Here is a 20945-nt window from a genome sequence, read left to right as displayed (position 1 = left end):
CCTAGCCTTAAAATCAAATCTCTCTAAGCAACTCTGATTCCTTTTATTGGAGAATGATATTTTGAAACCAAGATCTGTGTTTGAGTTGTACACATTTCTACTGCTATGCTATTGCTGTAGTGCCTCTGACAGAGCTAGTGGGGAATATATAAATACACACACACGCTTATACTTAAGTATGTAAATTTGTGTATAACACACACACACACACACACACACACACACACACACAGAAACAAATACCTACATGCAGAGAAAGCATGAGTTCAACTCCAGTTTCTAATTAACCCACTGCAATTCTAGCACTCTTTCTTAACTTAATTCTAGTTCTTTTCTCCAATAATGAGAAATTTGGCCTTCATTTTTGTTTTATTTATTTCAGTAATCCTAGTATACACATAAAGTAATTTAAGAATTGCTAACCCAGGAAAAACAATAACAGTGAAAAACAACTTTATTCTAATATTTGTGTACAGTTCTATGTGCGTGCAATAACGCTTTGGGTATGTTGTCAAAATTGGTCAAAAGCTACTACGTAGGTTAGGTCTCGCTTCCCTAAACCACTTTGTGATTATTGACTTGCAAGTTATTTAGGCTTGTTTGTTTCTGCTTTTTATTTCATTTGGGCTCATCTAGAACCTGGCTGATTTTAATATTTTATTTTGGGAGACATATGAGACATTATAATGTCCTAAGCATCACACATATACAAAAACTATTCAGATAAGCATCACTTCTTCATCCTTATCTTTTATCCATATCTAGTCTACTTTCTGTTCTGTTTCTACCCATGTTCTGTAGATAACCAATCGTATTAGTTTCTGCTTCATCATTCCTGTATTATTTCATAAACAGTCAGATAAATGTATCTTATATTCTTTCTTCCATAAAAGGTAATTTATTCTCTTATACTTTGCTTTTTTCACTTAACCATACATTCTGGAAGTTGTTCCATATCGGTTCATAGAGAATTTGCTCTTTATTTTTTAAAATACCTGCATAATATTCTGTTTAGTTGATTTACCATAATTCAACCACTGTCTTTATGGGTATTTTGGTTGTTTTACATATTTTCCCATTGAAAGCAATGATGCAATGAAAAAGTTCATTATGTGTTTTCATATTGTTGGAAGTGTATCGGTAGACTTAAATTTCACAAGTTAAGCCAATATGTAGGTTTTTTTTTAAGCTTTAAAAAATGGTTTTCTTGTGATAAAAAAGTCATTACATAAAATTTACCATCACGATCATTTATTTTTTCTCCCCCTCCCTTTTTTTTGGTGGTACTGGGTATGTAATCCTGGGGTGCTCTCCCACTGAGCAACATCCCCTTTTCTTTTTTACTTTGAGATGGGGTCTCACTCTATTACCAAAGTTGTCCTTGAACTTGCGATCCTCCTGCGTTAGCCTCCCAAGTAGCTGGGATCATAGGTGTGCCCCTCTGTGCCCTGCGCTATCATAACCATTTTTAAGAGTATAGTTCAGTAGTTTTAAGTGCATTTACATTGTTGTGCAGCTAATCTCCAGAACTTTTTCATCTTGCAAAGTTGAAAATCTGTGTTCATTAAACAACTCTTCCTTTCCTTCTATCCTGTACTCGTGACAACTAACATTGTACCTTCTGTTTCTATTATTTTGGCAACTCTGTTAAGAGTTAAGTGGAATCATATATTATTTATCTTTTGTGAATAATTTCACTTATATATAGTTTTTAATATCTATTCATGTTGTAGCATGTACCAGAATTTTCTTTTCAAGGCTGTATTATATTCCATTTCATGTATACACATTCTGTTTGTCTATTCATCTTTTGATGGACACTTGAATTGGTTCTACTTTTTGGCTAATGTAATAGTACTGGTTTGAACATGGGTGTGCAAATATTTCCTTGAAATTCTGCTTTCAGTTCTTTGGAATACGCACTTAGAAGAAGAATTTTTGGGTCATATGGTAATTTTATTTTTAAGTTTTGAGGAACGACCGTAATTTTTTTCATTGCAACTATACCATATTTACATCATTACCAACAGTGTACAAGGGTTCCATTTTCTCCACACTTCTTGCTTTCTGTTTTGTTGTTATTTTGATAGTAGCCATCCTAATGACATTATGTTTGATGTGTTTTTGGTTTTTCTTTCCATAATGAAAAACATCTTTTTGTGTGCTTATGGCCATTCGGAGACATTGGAGAAATGTCTACTTACACCCTTTGCCTGTTTTTTTTTTTTTTAATTGGATTATTGTTTTTTTTATTGTTGGGTTGTAGAAGTTCATTATTTTGAATATTATCTCCCATTAAGATTGACTTTCAGTTATTTTCCCCATTTCATAGGTTGCCTTTTCACTCTTTTGATGGTATCTGTTGATGCACAGAAGTTTAAATTTTGATGTAGCTCAGTTTGTCTGTTTTTTCTTTTGTATTTTAGTGTCATATCCTGGAAGTGTTTCTCAAATCCAATTTTCTGAGATTTTCTTTATATTTTTAAAAGAGTTTTATAGTTGGAGACCTTATGTTTAGGTATGTGTGATATAAAGTAAGGATCCCCACCCAACTGCACTTTTATTAGGTTTTGCCAAATTCTTCTCTAGAATAATGCTAGTTTGTATTCCTATTACTAAATGTGTGCCAATGCCTGTTTCCCCACAGTCTTGCCATACTTTAATACTGTTGCCATACTTCTAAATGTTTTCCTAATCCGATGGGTGCAATGATATCACGTTGTTGTTTAATTTGCATTTCTCAATGGTTAAAGTATGTGTGTGTGTGTGTGTGTGTGTGTGTGTATTTATTTTTTTTGTGTGTGTGAATTATCATTATATCTATTCTTTATCTTTAAATATTTAATATGCTATATTTCTGTATTTCCAAATAGTGAACCAATTTGAATTCTTAGAATAAATCACTCTTGATTATGGTATATTATTCTCTCATTGTAGTATTTAATTGTTTGCTATTTTTTGGTTGCTAATTTTAAATTTTATTTTGTTATTTAATTTTTTGTGATTCCATGTGTGATATAACCTACCAAACTGAAAGCAAAGCAAAGGGTTTAGTCTCTTTTACAAGCTCTGGGGGATAGAAAGGAGGCTGGTAAAAATGAAGAACTTTAGTTTGTCCTTTCTTTGTCTTTTGTGCTGTGATTCAAAAGAAGGAGGCATGTGACTATCTGTTGGACCTTCAGATCATCCCTGGGTCTTTAGATCTGTTCCCCATTATCTCTCCCTGCACTGATATGGTAGCTGTGGTCACCCTCTCCTATTCAGCCAGTATTATTGTTGTCACAGAGAGAGGGTGCTGACAGTACTTTTGATCTATGAAGCAGTCTAATAAATCAGTAACTTTCAAGAGTAAATGTTTGCAAATATTTTATTCAGGATTTTTGCACCACTGATGTTCAGGTGTGGTATCAGGTGAGGGATATTGTATGGTTTAAACCTTAGTGGATATTTTCATATGAGTGAAACTGTGTAGTTTAACCTTACTAGGTTTTTATTTCAATACCATAATTAGATTCATGGAAGAAATTTTTAAGTTTGAAATTGTTTTTGGAATAATTTGTGGAGCTTTGGAACTATGTGGTATTTGAAGGTTTAGAAATTCCCCTATGAAAGAATGTACTGATTTACATTTTAATTTTTTTCCTAATATTTTGTCTGTATCTTCTTTACAAAAATTTTAAAGCATTTTATCCCAATGGGATCTTATTTACAATCTGTATTTTTCCTATGAAATTATTCATCTCATCTATTTTAAACATTTTATTTATGTATATATCTACAGAATATTTTCTTCTGGTTTTTAAATTTATTTTCCTTTTTCTCTCACTTCCTATATTTTAAGTTTGTGTTATTCTTCCTTTTTTTCTTCATCAAAATTGCTCTCAGTTCGTTATATAATTTTTTTCAAGAAATACAACAGAATTTATTGATTAATTTTACTGTTATTCTATTTTTCTATCTTGTTAATTTCTACTCTTGTCTTTATTATTTCCTTGTTTGTGATTTCTTTTGGTTTATTTTGTGATATAGTCTTTTTTTTTTTTTTTTGACTTTGTATGAGCTAGAAATTTAAGTCAGGTATTTAATTCTTTCATTTTACTGAAAAGTGTTATGTGATGCAAATTTTGTCTGACCACTGGTTTAAATGGTCCATAGACACTAATATGTAGGATTTTCATTATCATTTAAAAATTATCTTAATTCAATTTGTCTTTCCCTTTTTATCCAAATGTTTATAGTACAGAAAGTTTAAACTTAGAAATGAGTATCATTTTCAAGTTTCAGAATCAGCCTTGGTGTCTGTCAGCAGATAAAGGGATAAAGAAAATGTGATACATATACACCCTGGAGTTTTATTCAGCCATAAACAAGAACAAAAGTATATCATTTTCAGGAAAACATGGAACTGGAGACCATGATTTTGAGCAAAATAAGTCAGACTCCGAAAAAAAATCATGTTTTTTCATATGTGGAAGCTAGAAGGCAACAACAGGGACTTCATGAAATTAAAAGGGAGATGAGAAAGGAAGAAGAAAGGGATGGGGGGGGGAGGAGGGTAGGTTGGGAAGCTATTGGGGAGTGAAATTGAACAAAATATGTTTTTACTCATGCACCAATATACCACATTGAAGGCCACTATTCTGCATAATTAATATTATGCACAAATTAAACAAAGAAATGAAGCAGGTGGAACAACAAAAAATGAATGGCATTTTATATTTGTTTGCTTTAATACCTTCTAGTTTAACTTGAGTGTAATTGGAGAATAGTGTTTGTTTCTTCCTACTTTGTGGAATTTGTTAGAGCTTTCTTTGTGACAATGTAAGATCCTTTTTTTAAAAAAAATATTAAATCTTCTATGGATACTTGACAGCAGGTAGATTTACATTTATCAGGGGTAGGGTTTGGTCTATATCCTTCAGATCTTCCTCATTCAATTACATTACCCAGGTCTTCCATCTCCTTTCCTAATTTTTGTGATGGACTGAAGTTTCCTATTAATAGTGAAGGTTTTCCCTCATTTTTCTTTATGTCTCCTGTAGTTTTTGCTTTTTAAAGGTGATTTGGCATGTAGTCAGAAGTGTACTTTCATTGTGAATTGTTGCTTATGTATTCAAATACTTCTTGGTCATGTTTAATGCTTTTGACTGGCATACCTTTGTTCATGCTATAATCTAGCCTTTCTAAATTTGGGGGATATATGTACAGCAAATAGTTTTACTTTGCATTGTGGGCCAAAATTAAAATCCTTTTTCTTTCAATATTGAATTGAATCCCTTGAAAAGTAGGAATATGATGATATATTTTGTCAACTACTGCTATCCTCTTTTATAAAAATATGTATTATATTACACTGGTTATGTCTCTTTGAGTTTGTATTTTTTACTTTTTAATTTTGCACATCTTTTGGTGTCATAGGGCAGAAGGTTCATGGCTAAGGCTTCTATTGCAAAAGAGATTTAGAAGAGAAAAGCATAACAAATTTACTTAATGTAAGTCTTTTGTTTCAAAGGTGCTTTCAGAAATGAAGACTCAAAGAAATGGAGAAATCTCCATTTTTATAGACGGCCATACAAAAACATGTTTGGAGGACACAACAGTATGATCTTGATAATATTGTAGGGGGAGTTTAGCAAGGCTTATTAGTTCATATTCTTTTTGGTGTTCCTGTGTACATGACTTGTTGCTTGAGGTCGTTTAGGGGAGAACTGAGGGAGGTCAGATGACCTTCCTGGGATTTATGGCTGCTTCAGTGCTGAAGAACAGTGGGGAAGGTGAGAGTGACCTTCCTGTATCTTTCTTTTTAAAAAATATATATTCATATATTTTTAGTTGTTGATGGACCTTTATTTTATTTATTTGTTTGTGGTGCTGAGAATCAAACCCAGGTCTCACACATGCTAGGATGCATTTGTATTAGGGATTGTCCTGAAATTAATACCTTTTAAAAAAATGCTCTCAATATCTTCCTTTTTTTTCTACTTAACTTAATTTTTGATGTATTCATTTTTATTGGTATCCTTTAATTCCCATCTATTTGCCTAGATAAACACTAACTTTATTTTACCTGCCTCATTCTCTGTCTTCTGATCTTTTGCATAATTTTTAGTTTTCCACAACCTATTACTTTTGTTTAGTTGTCTTCTATCACTTCTTGGCTGGATGAAGCTCATCAACTGAGAAGGGCTCATCATTTCAATTGAAAGCCGTTATTTTCCATAGTCTTGTTAGGTAAAAGACAACTTCCAGTGGTATTCATTCCTTGGCTTGTACTTTCATTCACTGAGTTTTCTTTTTTATTTGGTATAGAAATGCTCTTCATTGTTATCTTCCTTTGTATGTTTTTATGAAAATTCTAATAATTCTAATGTTTTTTTCCCTTATTGTGACTTTTTGTCTATAGACTATGAAGTTTTGTTGTTATTTATTATTATTATTTTTTGGTGTGTGTGTGTGTGTGTGTGTGTGTGTGTGTGTGTGTGTATTAAAGCTAGGGTTTCATTATGTTTCCCAGGCTGGCAGAGTCAAAATCTTGGGCTCAAGACATTCTCCTGCCTCAGTCTCCCAAGTAGCTGAGTAGCTAGGAGTACAGTTACGTGTTACTGTGCATGGGTGAAGATTTTTTTTTTAATCTTAGAAATATGATAGCTTTACCTAACATAATATTTCGGTGTTGATTATTTGGATTACCTTTCCCAGATACCCAGTGGACTTTTTCTTTTTCTTTTTTTTTTCTTTTTTTTTTTTTGGGTGTGTGTGTGTGTATTTTTTTCATGGCAAATTTTCTTGATTTATAATTTTATGTATTCTGGCTCACTGTTTTTCTTCCTTCTCTAATAATGTTATTTTTACTTTTATTTTCCACTTTTGCTACTTTCTCTTTGATCTTTTTCATCACTGTATTTCTACTTTATTCTCTATATTGCTACCTTGTATTTCCTCAATACTTTTTAGGAAATACACACACATTCACACACACACACACACACGTGTATATATATGTATATATGTAATAATACACATATATATGAAACAATAAATATGAGGAAAAATTATAGAAAAGGAATCTATACATAAAAATATATGTTTTATATAATGTTAGTCCATTCTCTTGGGCATTTTATAACTTTTTCTTCATGTCTGAAATAACTTTGTCCTTTTCTTCCATTTATTTTCTGAATTTAATCACTTTTCTTCTTCTTTTTTTTTTAATCCAGGTCAGTTGTTAGCTTTTGAATTTCTGACTCAAGGTGGGTTTTTTATACCACCAAATTCTTGTTTGAATATATCAGTTGCATCTGGAATGTTGCCTTCCTGTGTTTCTGTGCTTCATGGTTAGTTTTTGGAGGAACTTTACCTTAATTGATATGTATTGGGTTTTCTGACCTTTTCACAATACCTCAGTGTGAATCTGTTCATCATTATTTATTTTTTATTTTTTGTTAATTTTTTATGGTATTAGGTGTTTTACAGGATTTTTGGCTCATTGGCTCCCTCTTCTGTCCATATCACAAAGTCTTGATACTTTTGTGGTTCTTTTTGGTGTTGGGAGAAAGTTGCGTGTTCTCTGAATTTTGGCTCTTTTGTATAGAATCCTGATTTTTTTCCATTTTGCTTCTTTCTCTCTCAGCTGTCCTATAGCTGGAGGGCGTTTATCTCTTCCTTTGTGTCTTATTTCTGTTTCAGAAGAAAGCCTGCTTCTTCATATGGTGTCTACTTTTAAGTCCTTTCTCTATGGTCAGTGTTCTGATCTGGTTAGATCCTTTTATAGTACTTTGAAACTCAGGGTGGACTTTGTCTTTTATGATGATGATTGTATGGTGATTTTAGATCAACCTTAACATCACTTATCCTTTTGATCATAGGTTTCCATGCTCTACTTTGTCTGCTTCAGAGCCTTGTGACAAAGAAGGGGGTGGTACCAGAATGAGAGAGATCATTTGTTGGGTTTAGGTGTTTTGTCTTATTTTTATTTACAGTTATTTTGAATTTTGGGCAATTTCTCCTTTCAAATTTCCTTAGTGACATAGTTTTTATATAGTTTTGTTGATTCTTCTTACTGTTTTGTATTGTTTTTAGAGGAAATATTACAAGATGGGGACCGTAGCACCTAAGGGAATTCCTAGTCTTTGAGCTCCCAAAGCCAGAAGTTTTCAGAGTACATTATTGAGGAGCATTTTTCTTGCCTTTGAGTTTTGATGTCACATTATCTCATTTAATATGTGTTGCTTTGTGAGGCAGGTCTTATTATTTCCACTTTGCAGATGAAAAAATTGAGATCTACAAGATTAAATGATATGAGTGAGCTCACTCTACTTGGAAGTGGTAGACATGCCAATCATATCTAAAACTGAAGGATGACAAGTTCTGGTTCTTTCCATGACATTATGCTGTCTTCCTGCATTATTAAACTTAAAAAAATTAACAAAGGACTATGGCTTAATCATTTTTGTGATTATCAATATAGCAATCAGTTTATTATCTATTCTTGTTCTCCCTGTTCCTGTGTCCCTGTTCCATTTTAGTCATCTCTTCTCAAGCAGACCTCCTGTACTCAACCCTGGAAGACCTCTGTTCCTTGCTCTAAGTGAGTTATGAAAGTTAAGCGTCCATCAATAGGAAAATGATCCAGTAGATGTAAGCTGGCTTTGTTTGCTTGGGATCTAACAGAACTTACTTTCACTTATAGAAGAACCAGTGTACACTCTTAAGTTCTTTCAAAATTCACTACAGTGTGGGGTTTCTCTTCATCCCTAAACTGAAACTGTCCCTTTTATCTGCCACTTCATGGTCTTATCCTGAGGCCTTGTAAATGCTTCCATTGAAGAAACCATAGCTCCAAGATGCAGGTGACAGCAGCTTTGACAGCCTCTTTTCTGGAGTGGGGTGTTATATTGTCTGTAGTTTTCTTTAAAGTAATTTAATCTGCACCTTAGGGGTGCTTAGTTAACATTTTTGAAGTACCTTAATCAGGAATCTACACTCCAGGGGTAGTTAGTTAACATTTGAAAGACCCTAATCAAGATTCTATACTCCAGAGGCAACCAGTGCATCAGATATTGCTCTCAATCTGCACCAGTGGGTGCATTAATTAGAATAAAAGATGTAAGAAGTAATTTTTCACTGATGAAGGAAATAGTATTTAAGATATATAGTTGACCAAGAATTTCCACTGAGACAAGAATGGAGGATAAGGATTTGGTGAGGTCAGTTGAGTTGCAGTCCAAGTAGGAGCTTGCAGCCATTGAAGGTGGCTTTTGTTGGCTCATCTGGCCAGTGGAGCAAGGTAGAGGCCCTTTACTGGCCAAATCCAGCCTTCCTCTGCCTGCTTCTGTGTCCAGAGCTCCATTGGACCCATACTCCTCAGCACCTCTCATTGTATTTCTTGTCCTTAGAAATGTTACTCTCAATTTTGAGTCAGACTATTTAATTTCTTAATCACATATTTTTGTATATTTTAAGCTGATTGGATATCTCAAGAGTGTGAATTTATAGTTCCATTTTGATCAGAAACAAATTATTTTCATGTGGTAACCTTCTTGTTATTTTCTACTTGTGAGTACTGTCAGCATTCTGAGGCCAGGTTTCCCATTTGTGGGGTAACTTTTGTAGGTGAGTAATTTGGTAGTTTAGTTGTCTAGTTAGGCTGGATAATTTTTTTAAGTCTCCTCTGAAATCTGTTCAATACCAGCAGACAGATATCATGTTAATAAGGATAATATTTTTGAATACAATATATAATTTAATTATATAGATTGAAGTCATATATGAATATAAGAACTTTGCATAATTGGTATACCACATGAAATATAAGAAATGACATCTGTTTCGAGTCTTATAGCTTCGCTATTGTCTCATACTTTGGTTAACATACAAATGATAAATGACATATATAGCATATTCAATAAAAAGCTCAAGTGTGTTACTGGGGCCCTTGTATTCTGCACTTTGGTGAGATGCATGAACAAGGCATGACACATGTTTCTACTGTTTTTGGCTTAGCAGACATACTGAAGAAAGCAAGCAACCATGAACCGGTGGTGTAGATTTTTTCTGTCAGGCAAGGTAGCTTTTTAAATAAAATATTTGACCACATGAATGGATTATTTCTTTTACTTTTTAAAAATGTGTTACCTGAACTATAAGTATACATGTAAGTTGCTATCAGTCATGTAAACAGATTTAAACTGAAATTAATGGAATTATGGAATTTTAGTGCTTGAGATGACCTTAGATATCATCCAGTTAATCATATCATGAGTCCCAGAGAGTATTAGTTAAATCCCATTTCCATGATTCCATGCTTAGCCCCAACATGGTTTACATCCACTTAGGCATATATACCTGTGTATCAGATCAACATATAGTAAAGGGGTGTGAGTAAAAAGAAACCCTTGAGGCCAGTGGGATTTTTGTGGAAAGAATTGGTCAAAGGACATCAAAGGTTTTTTTTTTTTTTAAATTTAGCACTATCTTTTTGGTAAGATTCAGAACTAAATTTGAGGAATTTCCACCTGGTAAAATCAGCTCAAAAAAAAAAAAAAAAAGAGGAAGAGAATTGGGAAAGGCAGTGAAGTAAAGTGAAGTAATTCTATTTTAAAGTGTTTCAAACTATAGCAATAAAGATACTAAGGGATGATCTGGGATTTAGTAGTCTGTCCTGAATCTGTATATTTTGTTCTAATTATTGTGTGAGGCTTTGTTGAATTTCAGTTAACTTATTTTTATAGAAAGCCTTTTTTTTTTTTTTTTTTTTAAAGCTCCAGTAATTCTATCTGACCTCACAGGGTTAGTGAATATTAGACTAGTCATGGTTGATTATATTATCCTTTTAAATTGCCATTTAATTTTCAGCTGATGTAAGTGAAATAGATAATATAAATTAATTAATATTGGATCTTTTCAATGTTTATGCTCTAGGAGATTTCAGGAGACAAATAGAAAGATAAGATTCTAAACAAATGTACCAGTTGGGGCTGTGGAATTTTATTATTCATACCTTGCTTATTTGTTGCTTTTTAATGGGCCATCTATCATATTAGTGTGCGTATAAGTAGCTATATGCCATGTAATCTCAGGCCTTATTGATTTAAACCACATTTACCTTATCACCAATCACCTTTGTGGCAGGTAGCTGATATTTAGGTGGCTCTTTGTATGTGTCATGTTTGTAACTCAAATGTGCTCCATTTTGAAGAACATTTTGTCTCAGCTAAATTTCTATTGCTTTTCTTTCTTCCTGAAGCAAGCAGATGTTTCATTCCCCAGGCTTCTGAATTTAAATGGCTCCTTTGCTAAGTACTTTCCTCTCCTCATTGTGCTGCTGGTTAGTCCAGAAAGTACACATCTGTGGCCTAAGGTGTCTAGCTTCTTCATGTATAAAATAAAATCACATGTCTCTTCTTGAAATGTCACATTTGGAAATATTGATAATTTTTTAAAAAATTGCCTTCAGAATTGTCATTCTTAAAGTTTGCGGCTTTTTGGTTCTACTGCTAATTTCACTAATATTAGAAAAGTATACTTAAGTAGCATATCATCAAATGCTCTCTGCCTTGCAAGGAAGGCCACATGAATCTGCTTATTCTTTATGTCCTTCTCTTTCTTTGTGAATTTTGGACATCTAGAGAGTCTCATAAAACACAGATAAATATAGAGGATTTGTTCACATAAGAATGAACTTGTGCAAGTAATTTTATTTTGTATGTAATTAAAATATCTTTGGCTCATATATAAATATGATTTTTGTTATGGTAAAATACACACAATGTAAAACTAATCATTGTAACCATTTTTAAGTGTGCGCTTAATGATATTAAATACATTCCTAGTGAACCATTGCCACTATCCATCTACATAACTCTTTCATCTTGTAAAACTGGAACTCTGTACCGGTTAAGCAGTAACTTCCTCCTTGCTACTCCCTTTGCTCCCTCTGGCAACCAACATTCTTCTTTCTGTTTCTAAGAATTTGTCTACTCTTAGTACTTAATTCATTGTAAGTAAAATCATACAGTATTTATGTTTTATATATTTTATGACTGGCTTGTTTCACTTTGCATAGTGTTTTCAAGATTCATTCATGTTAGAATGTATTAGGTCCCTTCCTTTTTAAAGCTAATATGCTATTGTTTGAATGTATCACATTTTGGTTAGCCTTTTGTGTGTCTATGGGCACTTAGTTTACTTCCACATTTTGGCAATTGTGACTGAATAATGTTGCCATGAATATGGGTGTTCAAATATATATTTAAGAATTTTATTAGGGAAGTAGGTTTGTAGTTTTCTTATAGTATCTTTTACTGGCTTTGGTATCAGTATAATGCTGATTTCATTGAATGAATTAGGAAGTTTTCCTTCCTGTTCAATTTTTTTTTTTTTTTTGAAAAGCATGAGAAGGATTGGTTTCAGTTCTTCTATCAATGTTTGGTAGAATTCATTATGAAGCATCTGATTCAGGGCTTTTGTCAGGAGATCTTCAATTTAATCTCCTTACTTGTTATAGGTCTATTTGGATTTTCTATTTCTTCATGATTTAGTTTTGGTAGGTGTTCAGAATTTGTCCATCTAGGATCACACACAGTGTTACTCATATGTAGCTTTTATTTTTTTCAAGTTTACTTTCCTTTTGTTACTAGTTTGTTGATTGTTTTAATCATGAAAATGTGTTGAATTATGTCATATGCTTTTTCTGGATCAACTTAGGTGATCAAGTGTCACTCCACCCTTACAAATTCTGTGAACGTGGTGTATTACATTGATTATTCATATGTTCAATCATCCTTGCTTTCCAGGAATAAATCCCTTCTGGTCTTGGTGCAAAACCTTATTAGTCTGCTGCTGCTTCAGTTTGTTAGTAATTTGTGGATTATTATGTTATTTAAAAGTCCTCTATTTCCTTACATATGTCTGGTTTTCTATACATTGAGCATGGAGTATTTAACTCCATTATTGTACAGTTCCTTTCTTCCTTCATTTCTGCTTTATGTGTAGTCTTCATTTCATAGTCTTTCATTGGGTATGATGTTTATAATTGTTATATTTTATTTCTATAGTGAACCTTTTGTTAATATATTATCTTCTTTGCCTCTTGTAATCTTTTTAAAATTTCAAGTCCATTTTGTTTTATATTTTTACTACAGTCTTGGTCTCTTTTTGTTACTATTTCCATGGAATATCTTTTTCTATTACTTTGCTTTTAGTTTCTTTGTGTCTTTGTAAACAGCTCATAGTTGGATCACGAGTTTTTAAAATCCATTCTGCCAATCTCTGCCTTTTGGTTGAAGAGTGTATCCATTTACATTTAAAGTAATTACTGATAAGGACAGACTTATTGTTGTCATTTTGACATTTGTTTTCTTTATGCCTTAAAGCTTCCTTTTGCCCCTCTTCTTTTGTGTTTAGTTGATATTTTTGTAGTGAAACATTTAAATTCCTTTTCATTTTTCTTTCTGTGCATTCTATAGCTATTTTCTTTGAGGTTACCATTGTGTTTAAACATTCTGAGGTTATATCACTAACTTGAATTTATGTCAGATAAACTTCAATAACATATAAAAAGTTGTACAAAATCTTAGCTCAATTAACCACTATGAGTCAACTGCTTTTGATTTTTTAAAAAAAAATTTTTGGAGTTGTAGGTGGACAGAATGCCTTTATTTTATTTTATTTTTATGTGGTGCTGAGGATCAAACCCAGTGCCTCATGCATGCTAGGCAAGCATTCTGCTGCTAAGCTACAGCCCCATCCCTGCTTTTGATTTTTGATGTCATAAAATTACATGTTTATGTTGTGTGCCCCAAATCATAAACTGATTCTTCTTTTAAGTGCATTAGCCTCTTAATTTAATAGAAAATGTGCATTTATAAAATAAAAGACAAAATACAAAAAACCTCTTTACATTTCTTGCATTTTTTTTGGCTTCTCAAAATTTATAATGTCCATTGCCCTATATTAAAGTTTATGGATTCTTTCTTCTGCCTGCTCTCATCTGCCTTTGGATTCCTCTAGTGAATTTTTTTTTCCAATTATTGTATTTTTCAGCTTAAGAATTTAATTTGGTTCCTGTCTCTTTGTTGATATTGCCATTTTGTTCATACAGGATGTTCTTGAGCATCTTTAAGATATTTTATAGTCTTTGTTGAGTAGATCTCCCATTAGTTCTTTTTAAAGGACAGTTTCTATAAATATGTTTTTTTTCCTTTGAATGGGTCATATTCTCCTCTTTCTTTGTATGTCTTGCCATTTTTTTTTGTTTGTCTAAAATTGGGAATTTATTCACGATAATTTGATGACTCAGATTCTCCTCCTTTTCTAGGGTTTGCTGCCTCTGTTGTTGTTATAGGTTATCTCAGTCCTAAGTATGTGCCTGGGAGTAAATGTAATGTTTACCCATACCTTTTCTTGGCCATGTACAATCATTTTGTACATGAAGTTGTTTTTGAAAATTTTAGTCTTTAATGCCTTGTACCCAAAAGAGGAGAGAGAAAAAAATGAAGGAGTGGAAGGAAGGTTCTGGCCCTTGAAACTCCCTGGAAGTCACTTCAGCCAAAGCAAGAGGGGCTTGAAAAATTGGAGAAGGGCAACAATAATGGCAGCTCATCTCTGTCTGCACCTCCATGAACAGAGGAAGAAATCAGCAATAACAACATAGATTCCCAAATATTTGTAGGATAAGATCCTTTTTGACCCATCCTATGTCCTGCCAGCTTTGTCTGAGTTGCCCCATAAATATGTTAACAGCTGCCTGCCAGGGGTCTGGGGTGGGGGTGGATGGGTAGCAGTAACTGTACTAAGAACTGAAATTGACTGACATTAACTATGGTTTACCGTCCATTCAAGCATTCACTTAGAAGTTACAACAAGCTTTCAGTAGACTCCAGAGTTCCATGAGTCCTTTAAGGATAGGGATGCTTTCTGAGAAATGCATCATTTGGTGATTTTGTCCTTGGGTAAAAATCATAGACTGTATGGCCGTGATGTCATTAGGCAATGCAGTGTTATGGAACCACTATCATATTTGTGATCTGTTATTGACTGAAACTTCATTTTGTGACATATGACAGTAGTTAAATCAGATAGACTCTGTCAGTACAATTGTTGTCTAGGTGAGAAGAGAGATGCTTGGTGCTTCTTATTTTGCCGCCTTTCTAGAATCCTCCTTAAGAACATGTTATGAATTGGGAGTTCCCTAAAAGGGCAGGACAGAGGGCAGAGGATTTTATATTGTTTAAAGTAGAGGTTTTAAAGGCTCTGTATAGTGGCCTTTACTCCATATACTAGGGTATTTTCAATCTTCCCTGGGTAGATTTCAGTAAGATTCCAGTGGTGTTGAACAATTTATAGTGGCTTATAGTCCATTGGAACTTGAATCTACTGAGAAGAGCGCATCCATCCCTTCAGGTTGTAAACATGTTGTAAAATCCTTTCATTTGTTTTGAAGGATACTAATGGGGAAAACTTTTTAACAGCCTTCATCTTTGGACTTGTACTCACTTTGGCTTTTGTTCCTTTCATTCTTGCCATAATAAATTAAAATAATTACTTTTAATCCAGAGGTTTGTAACTTGTGATTCTTTTTTCTAGGTGTGAAACCCCAAAATTCATTTGTCAAGTTGTGTGTGTGTGTGTGTGTGTGTGTGTTTAACCTATAATATTACTTCTCAAAAGATTACTATGGATTATTAGCAGTGTCTGTGTTTAGTAGATAATGTTATTCCAGGCAAATCTTTAAAGAAAAAATAGGAGGTCTTCTTTTGTATTTATGCAATATGTGTTCATTACTTTTTTTTCTTTGAAATCTTGTCTCACTTGTACATATTTTCTTGCTTTTGTTTCTCTAGATTTCTTTTTCATTTGTTACAATCTTAACTTATGCTCCCTTATATGGATTTGTAATATATTTTACTCCAGTTGCTTATCATTTCTGACCAATGAATATGAACTTCAGGTTGGGGTCTGGCTTTTTAGAATTGTCCTGTAGCAGCATACATGGCATTTTATAAAGAACCGATGCCTATTAAATATCAATGGATGCATGTCAGAAGTTACCTAAGAACAACTTCCTGTGGAGATCTGCATAATCAATTTTAATTGCTTCTACCACTTGCTACTAACTACTGGGTATGATTTAAGGAATATATACATCATTTTGTGACTCTTGGATAATTACTATGTAAATTCATTTGATTGTAAAAAATCTAGGGATAACAGGAACTTACCTCAACATTGTAAAAGCTATATATGCTAAGCCTCAGACTAGCATCATTCAAAATGGAGAAAAACTGAAGGCATTCCCTCTAAAACCTGGAACTAGACAGGGATGCCCTCTCTCACCACTTCTATTCAATTTAGTTCTTGAAATACTAGCCAGAGCAATTAGACAGACAAAAGAAATTAAAGGCATAAAAATAGGAAAAGAATAACTTAAATTATCGCTATTTGTGGATGACATGATAATATACTTAACAGACCCAAAAGGGTCTACAAAGAAACTGCTAGAGTTAATAAATGAATTCAGCAAAGTGGCAGGATATAAAATCAACACGCATAAATCAAAGGCATTCCTGTATATCAGCAACAAATCTTCTGAAATGGAAATGAGGAAAACCACTCCATTCACAATATCCTCAAAAAAAAATAAAATACTTGGGAATCAACCTAACAAAAGAGGTGAAAGATTTATACAATGAAAACTACAGAACCCTAAAGAGAGAGATAGAAGAAGATCTTAGAAGATGGAAAAATGTACCCTGTTCATGGATAGGCAGAACTAACATCATCAAAATGGCGATATTACCCAAAGTTCTCTACAGGTTTAATGCGATGCCAATCAAAATCCCAATGGCATTTCTTGTAGAAATAGATAAAGCAATCATGAAATTCATATGGAATAACAAAAGACCCAGAATAGCAAAAGCAGTTCTAAACAGGAGGTGTGAATCTGGAGGTATAGCGATACCAGAGTTCAAACTGTACTACAAAGCAGTAGTAACAAAAACAGCGTGGGACTGGTACCAAAACAGGCAGGTGGATCAATGGTACAGAATAGAGGACACAGAAACCAATCCACAAAATTACACCTTTCTTATATTTGATAAAGGGGCTAAAAACATGCAATGGAGGAAGGATAGCATCTTCAACAAATGGTGCTGGGAAAATTGGAAATCCATATGCAACAAAATGAAACTGAATCCCTTTCTCTCGCCATGCACAAAAGTTAACTCAAAATGGATCAAAGAGCTTGATATCAAATCAGAGACCCTGCACCTGATAGAAGAAAAAGTTGGCTCCGATCTACATATTGTGGGGTCGGGCTCCAAATTCCTTAATAGGACACCCATAGCCCAAGAGTTAATAACAAGAATAAACAAATGGGACTTACTTAAACTAAAAAGTTTTTTCTCAGCAAGAGAAACAATAAGAGAAGTAAATAGGGAGCCTACATCCTGGGAACAAATCTTTACTCCTCACACTTCAGATAGAGCCCTAATTTCCAGAATATACAAAGAACTCAAAAAATTAAACAATAAGATAACAAGTAACCCAATCAACAAATGGGCCAAGGACCTGAACAGACACTTCTCAGAAGAGGACATACAATCAATCAATAAGTACATGAAAAAATGCTCACCATCTCTAGCAGTCAGAGAAATTCAAAACCACCCTAAGATACCATCTCACTCCAGTAAGATTGGCAGCCATTAGGAAGTCAAACAACAATAAGTGCTGGGGAAGATGTGGGGAAAAGGGTACACTTGTACATTGCTGGTGGGACTGCAAATTGGTGCGGCCAATATGGAAAGCAGTATGGAGATTCCTGGGAAAGCTGGGAATGGAACCACCATTTGACCCAGCTATCGCCCTCCTCGGACTATTCCCTGAGGACCTTAAAAGAGCATACTATAGGGATACTGTCACATCAATGATCATAGCAGCACAATTCACAATAGCTAGACTGTGGAACCAACCTAGATGCCCTTCAATAGATGAATGGATAAAAAAAATGTGGCATCTATACACAATGAAGTATTATGTGGCACTAAAAAATGACAAAATCATTGAATTTGCAGGAAAATGGATGGTATTAGAGCAGATTATGCTAAGTGAAGCTAGCCAATCCTTAAAAAACAAATGCCAAATGTCCTCTTTGATTTAAGGAGAGCAACTAAGAACTGAACAGGGGGAAAGAGCATGAGGAAAAGATTAACAGTAAACTGAGATGAGTGATGGGAGGGAAAGGGAGAGAGAAGGGAAATTGCATGGAAACGGAAGTAAACCCTCATCGTTATACGAAATCACATATATGAGGTTGTGAGGGGAAAGCGGGGGGAAGGGAAAGAACTGAACAACAATAGATGAGGTAGAGAGGGAAGATGGGAGGGCGGGGGAGGGGGGATAGTAGGGGATAGGAAAGGCAGCAGAATACAACAGTCACTAATATGGCATTATGTAAACATTGTGAATGTGTAACTGATGTGATTCTGCAATTTGTATTTGGGGTAAAAATGGAAGTGCATAACTCACTTGAATCAAATGTATGAAAGATGAAAAAAAAATTATTTTCACTTAAGCCATGTGCTTGGAATGTATCTAGTCCAAAAAGTGAATAATATGCATATTTAAAAGTCAATTTTTCTGTACCTAACACTATTGCTTTTCTCTTTAATTTCATCCCTGCATTAATAAAATACTCAAAATTAAAATTCAGGTGGAGTTTAAATACTCAAAATGAATACTCAAAACTCACTGTGAAACTTTGGAAAATGAAATAGTAAACACATGCCTTTTTAAACCTTTATTTCCTGTTGATGATTCGGATTAAAATTAAACAAGTTTGAAAAGAAAAAAAAAATCTTTGAGCTGGGTATGGTGATGCACACTTGTAATCCCAGTGACTTGGGAGGCTGAGACAGGAGGATTGCAAGTTTGAGACCACCCTTAGCAACTAAGTGAGGAGATCCTGTCTCAAAATAGAAAATGAAAAGGGCTCAGGATGTAGCGGATGTAGCTCAGTGGTTAAGTAACAACAACAAATGTTAAAATGTTTATATGTTAAAAAAGATGCCTCTGGGTTCAGTCCTCAGTACCCCAAATAAACAAACAAACAAACAACCAATCAAACAAAAAGACCCTAACAACAACAGCAGCAGCAATCTTTGATTCCTTTAAGGAAGGAATCAAAGGAGTAATCTCATTTATTAGACTTCTGTTTTGGGATTTTATAATGTAAAAGTATTACTAGTATTATCAATATTATTGTTTATTTTGCAGTGAAGGAGATAAACCTGCAGGATCTCAAGGAGGATTTGGAATTGGATCCAGAGGAGAACAGTACCCTCTTTATGGGTATCCTCATCAAAGGGCTGGCCAAACTGAAGAAGATACCAGAGACTGTGAAGGCTATCAAGGAGCGCTTAGAACAGGAGTTAAAGCAAATTGTGAAGAGGTCTACCACCCAGGTGGCAGACAGTGGCTATCAGAGGGGAGAGAACGTCACTGTGGAGAACCAGCCAAGGTAGATGCAGGTGTCGCTTGTGTTTTTGATAACTCTTATTTATTGGGTATTTTCTAGGGTACAGCATAAGTAACTTATCTTGGTATTATCTTCTGAAACTTGGACTACTATATCTCATACAAACATGGGTGAAACAGCTTGACTAGACATATTTTAGCTGTCTGTTTTTTACTGTTGAGAAATTTTAAGTCATATTGTTCTTATTCACATACATTGAATGAAAGCTACAGACATATCTAACAAAAGTTTATATTCAAAGCCATTGAATGAATAAAGAAATTGAAAGAACATAGCTGGTATTGAACATTCTACTAAGCAGTTTTCAAGGTGATTTACGTATATTATCTCATTTGATTCTCACTGTAATTCTGTGAACTAGTTATTACTACTCATATTTTATACTTAGGAGAACTGGGGCTCAGAGACTAAGTAATTAGCCTAAGTTTATAGCTCAGTAGGCTGGTCGTAGAGTCCAGTTACAAGTCCATTTGTTTCTAAAGTCCTTGGTCTTCTGTTGCCTCAGACTTTCTTTTTTAACATGTGGTGATATTGGCCAATAGGCAGATCAAGTCTCAGGAATTCCTATAATTATTTAAAACAATAAGTAGAATTTGGATTTCATAACTTTTGTTTCCTAAAGAAAATGTGGAGATTATATTCTGATCCTTTCTTTGAGTATCATACACTGTGCAATCATGTTTGTCAAACTGGATTTTAGACCAGTGTCATCTATGAAATTGGGGCTTTCCTGGAAAATCAAGGATTCACTATAAAGGGATTTCTGCCCCTCCCTCCCTCCCTCCCTCCCTTCCTTTCTTCCTTCCTTCCCTCCTTTAGTTGTAGATGGACACAACACCTCTACTTTATCTATCCATCTATTTATTTTTATGTGGTGCTGAGGATCAAACCCAGTGCCTCACACATGCTAACAAGTGCTCTACCACTGAGCCATAACCCCAGCACCTTCTGCCCCTACTTCTGTCCCCAAACTCCCACATACACCAGGTGGGCACTTGGCATGGAGGGAAAACGTGAGTGGAAATGGCAGTGTCACCTGAGAATAGAAGTCAGAGGAGAGGGTGTCTTCTTGTTTGCTCAATGGTGTGAGCCCCTGGGAGGTGGCAATGTGTAGAGGAGTCATCATCTTATTGACATGCTGTGAGGGAAATTCTACTCATTGTACTGAGTACTTTTAAATAATTTTAAAAGAAGTTAAGCAGATTTGAGGAGAAACAATCATAGCTCATTTAGTATAGACTTCCTTAGACATTTTACTTTTGTGGAAAAACTGGTACTCTATTTATATTTTTTATATTCTTTTGTGTATCTACATAACATTGATTTTAATTGTACTTTACAACTCTTCAAAAAATAATTCCCTTGTGAACTTTATTTAGAAGTACTGTGATTGGTGGAAAAAACTATTGTC

At 34.1% G+C, this 20945-nt stretch overlaps 1 protein-coding gene across 1 annotated transcript in view; it reads left to right on the top strand.

Moving 5' to 3' along the window:
• The window catches only part of Exoc4 (exocyst complex component 4), a 787478-nt gene that overhangs the window by 92403 nt on the left and 674130 nt on the right, over positions 1–20945 (top strand). Inside the window, exon 6 of the mRNA XM_076833103.2 lies at positions 19273–19516. Within this exon, the coding sequence (XP_076689218.2) occupies positions 19273–19516 (244 nt within the window). The remainder of the gene's footprint in view (positions 1–19272; positions 19517–20945) is intronic.

The sequence above is a fragment of the Callospermophilus lateralis genome, chromosome 1 (assembly GCF_048772815.1).
Source record: "Callospermophilus lateralis isolate mCalLat2 chromosome 1, mCalLat2.hap1, whole genome shotgun sequence".
Taxonomy (NCBI): domain Eukaryota; kingdom Metazoa; phylum Chordata; class Mammalia; order Rodentia; family Sciuridae; genus Callospermophilus; species Callospermophilus lateralis.
This window is presented reverse-complemented; position numbering and strand designations above follow the sequence as displayed.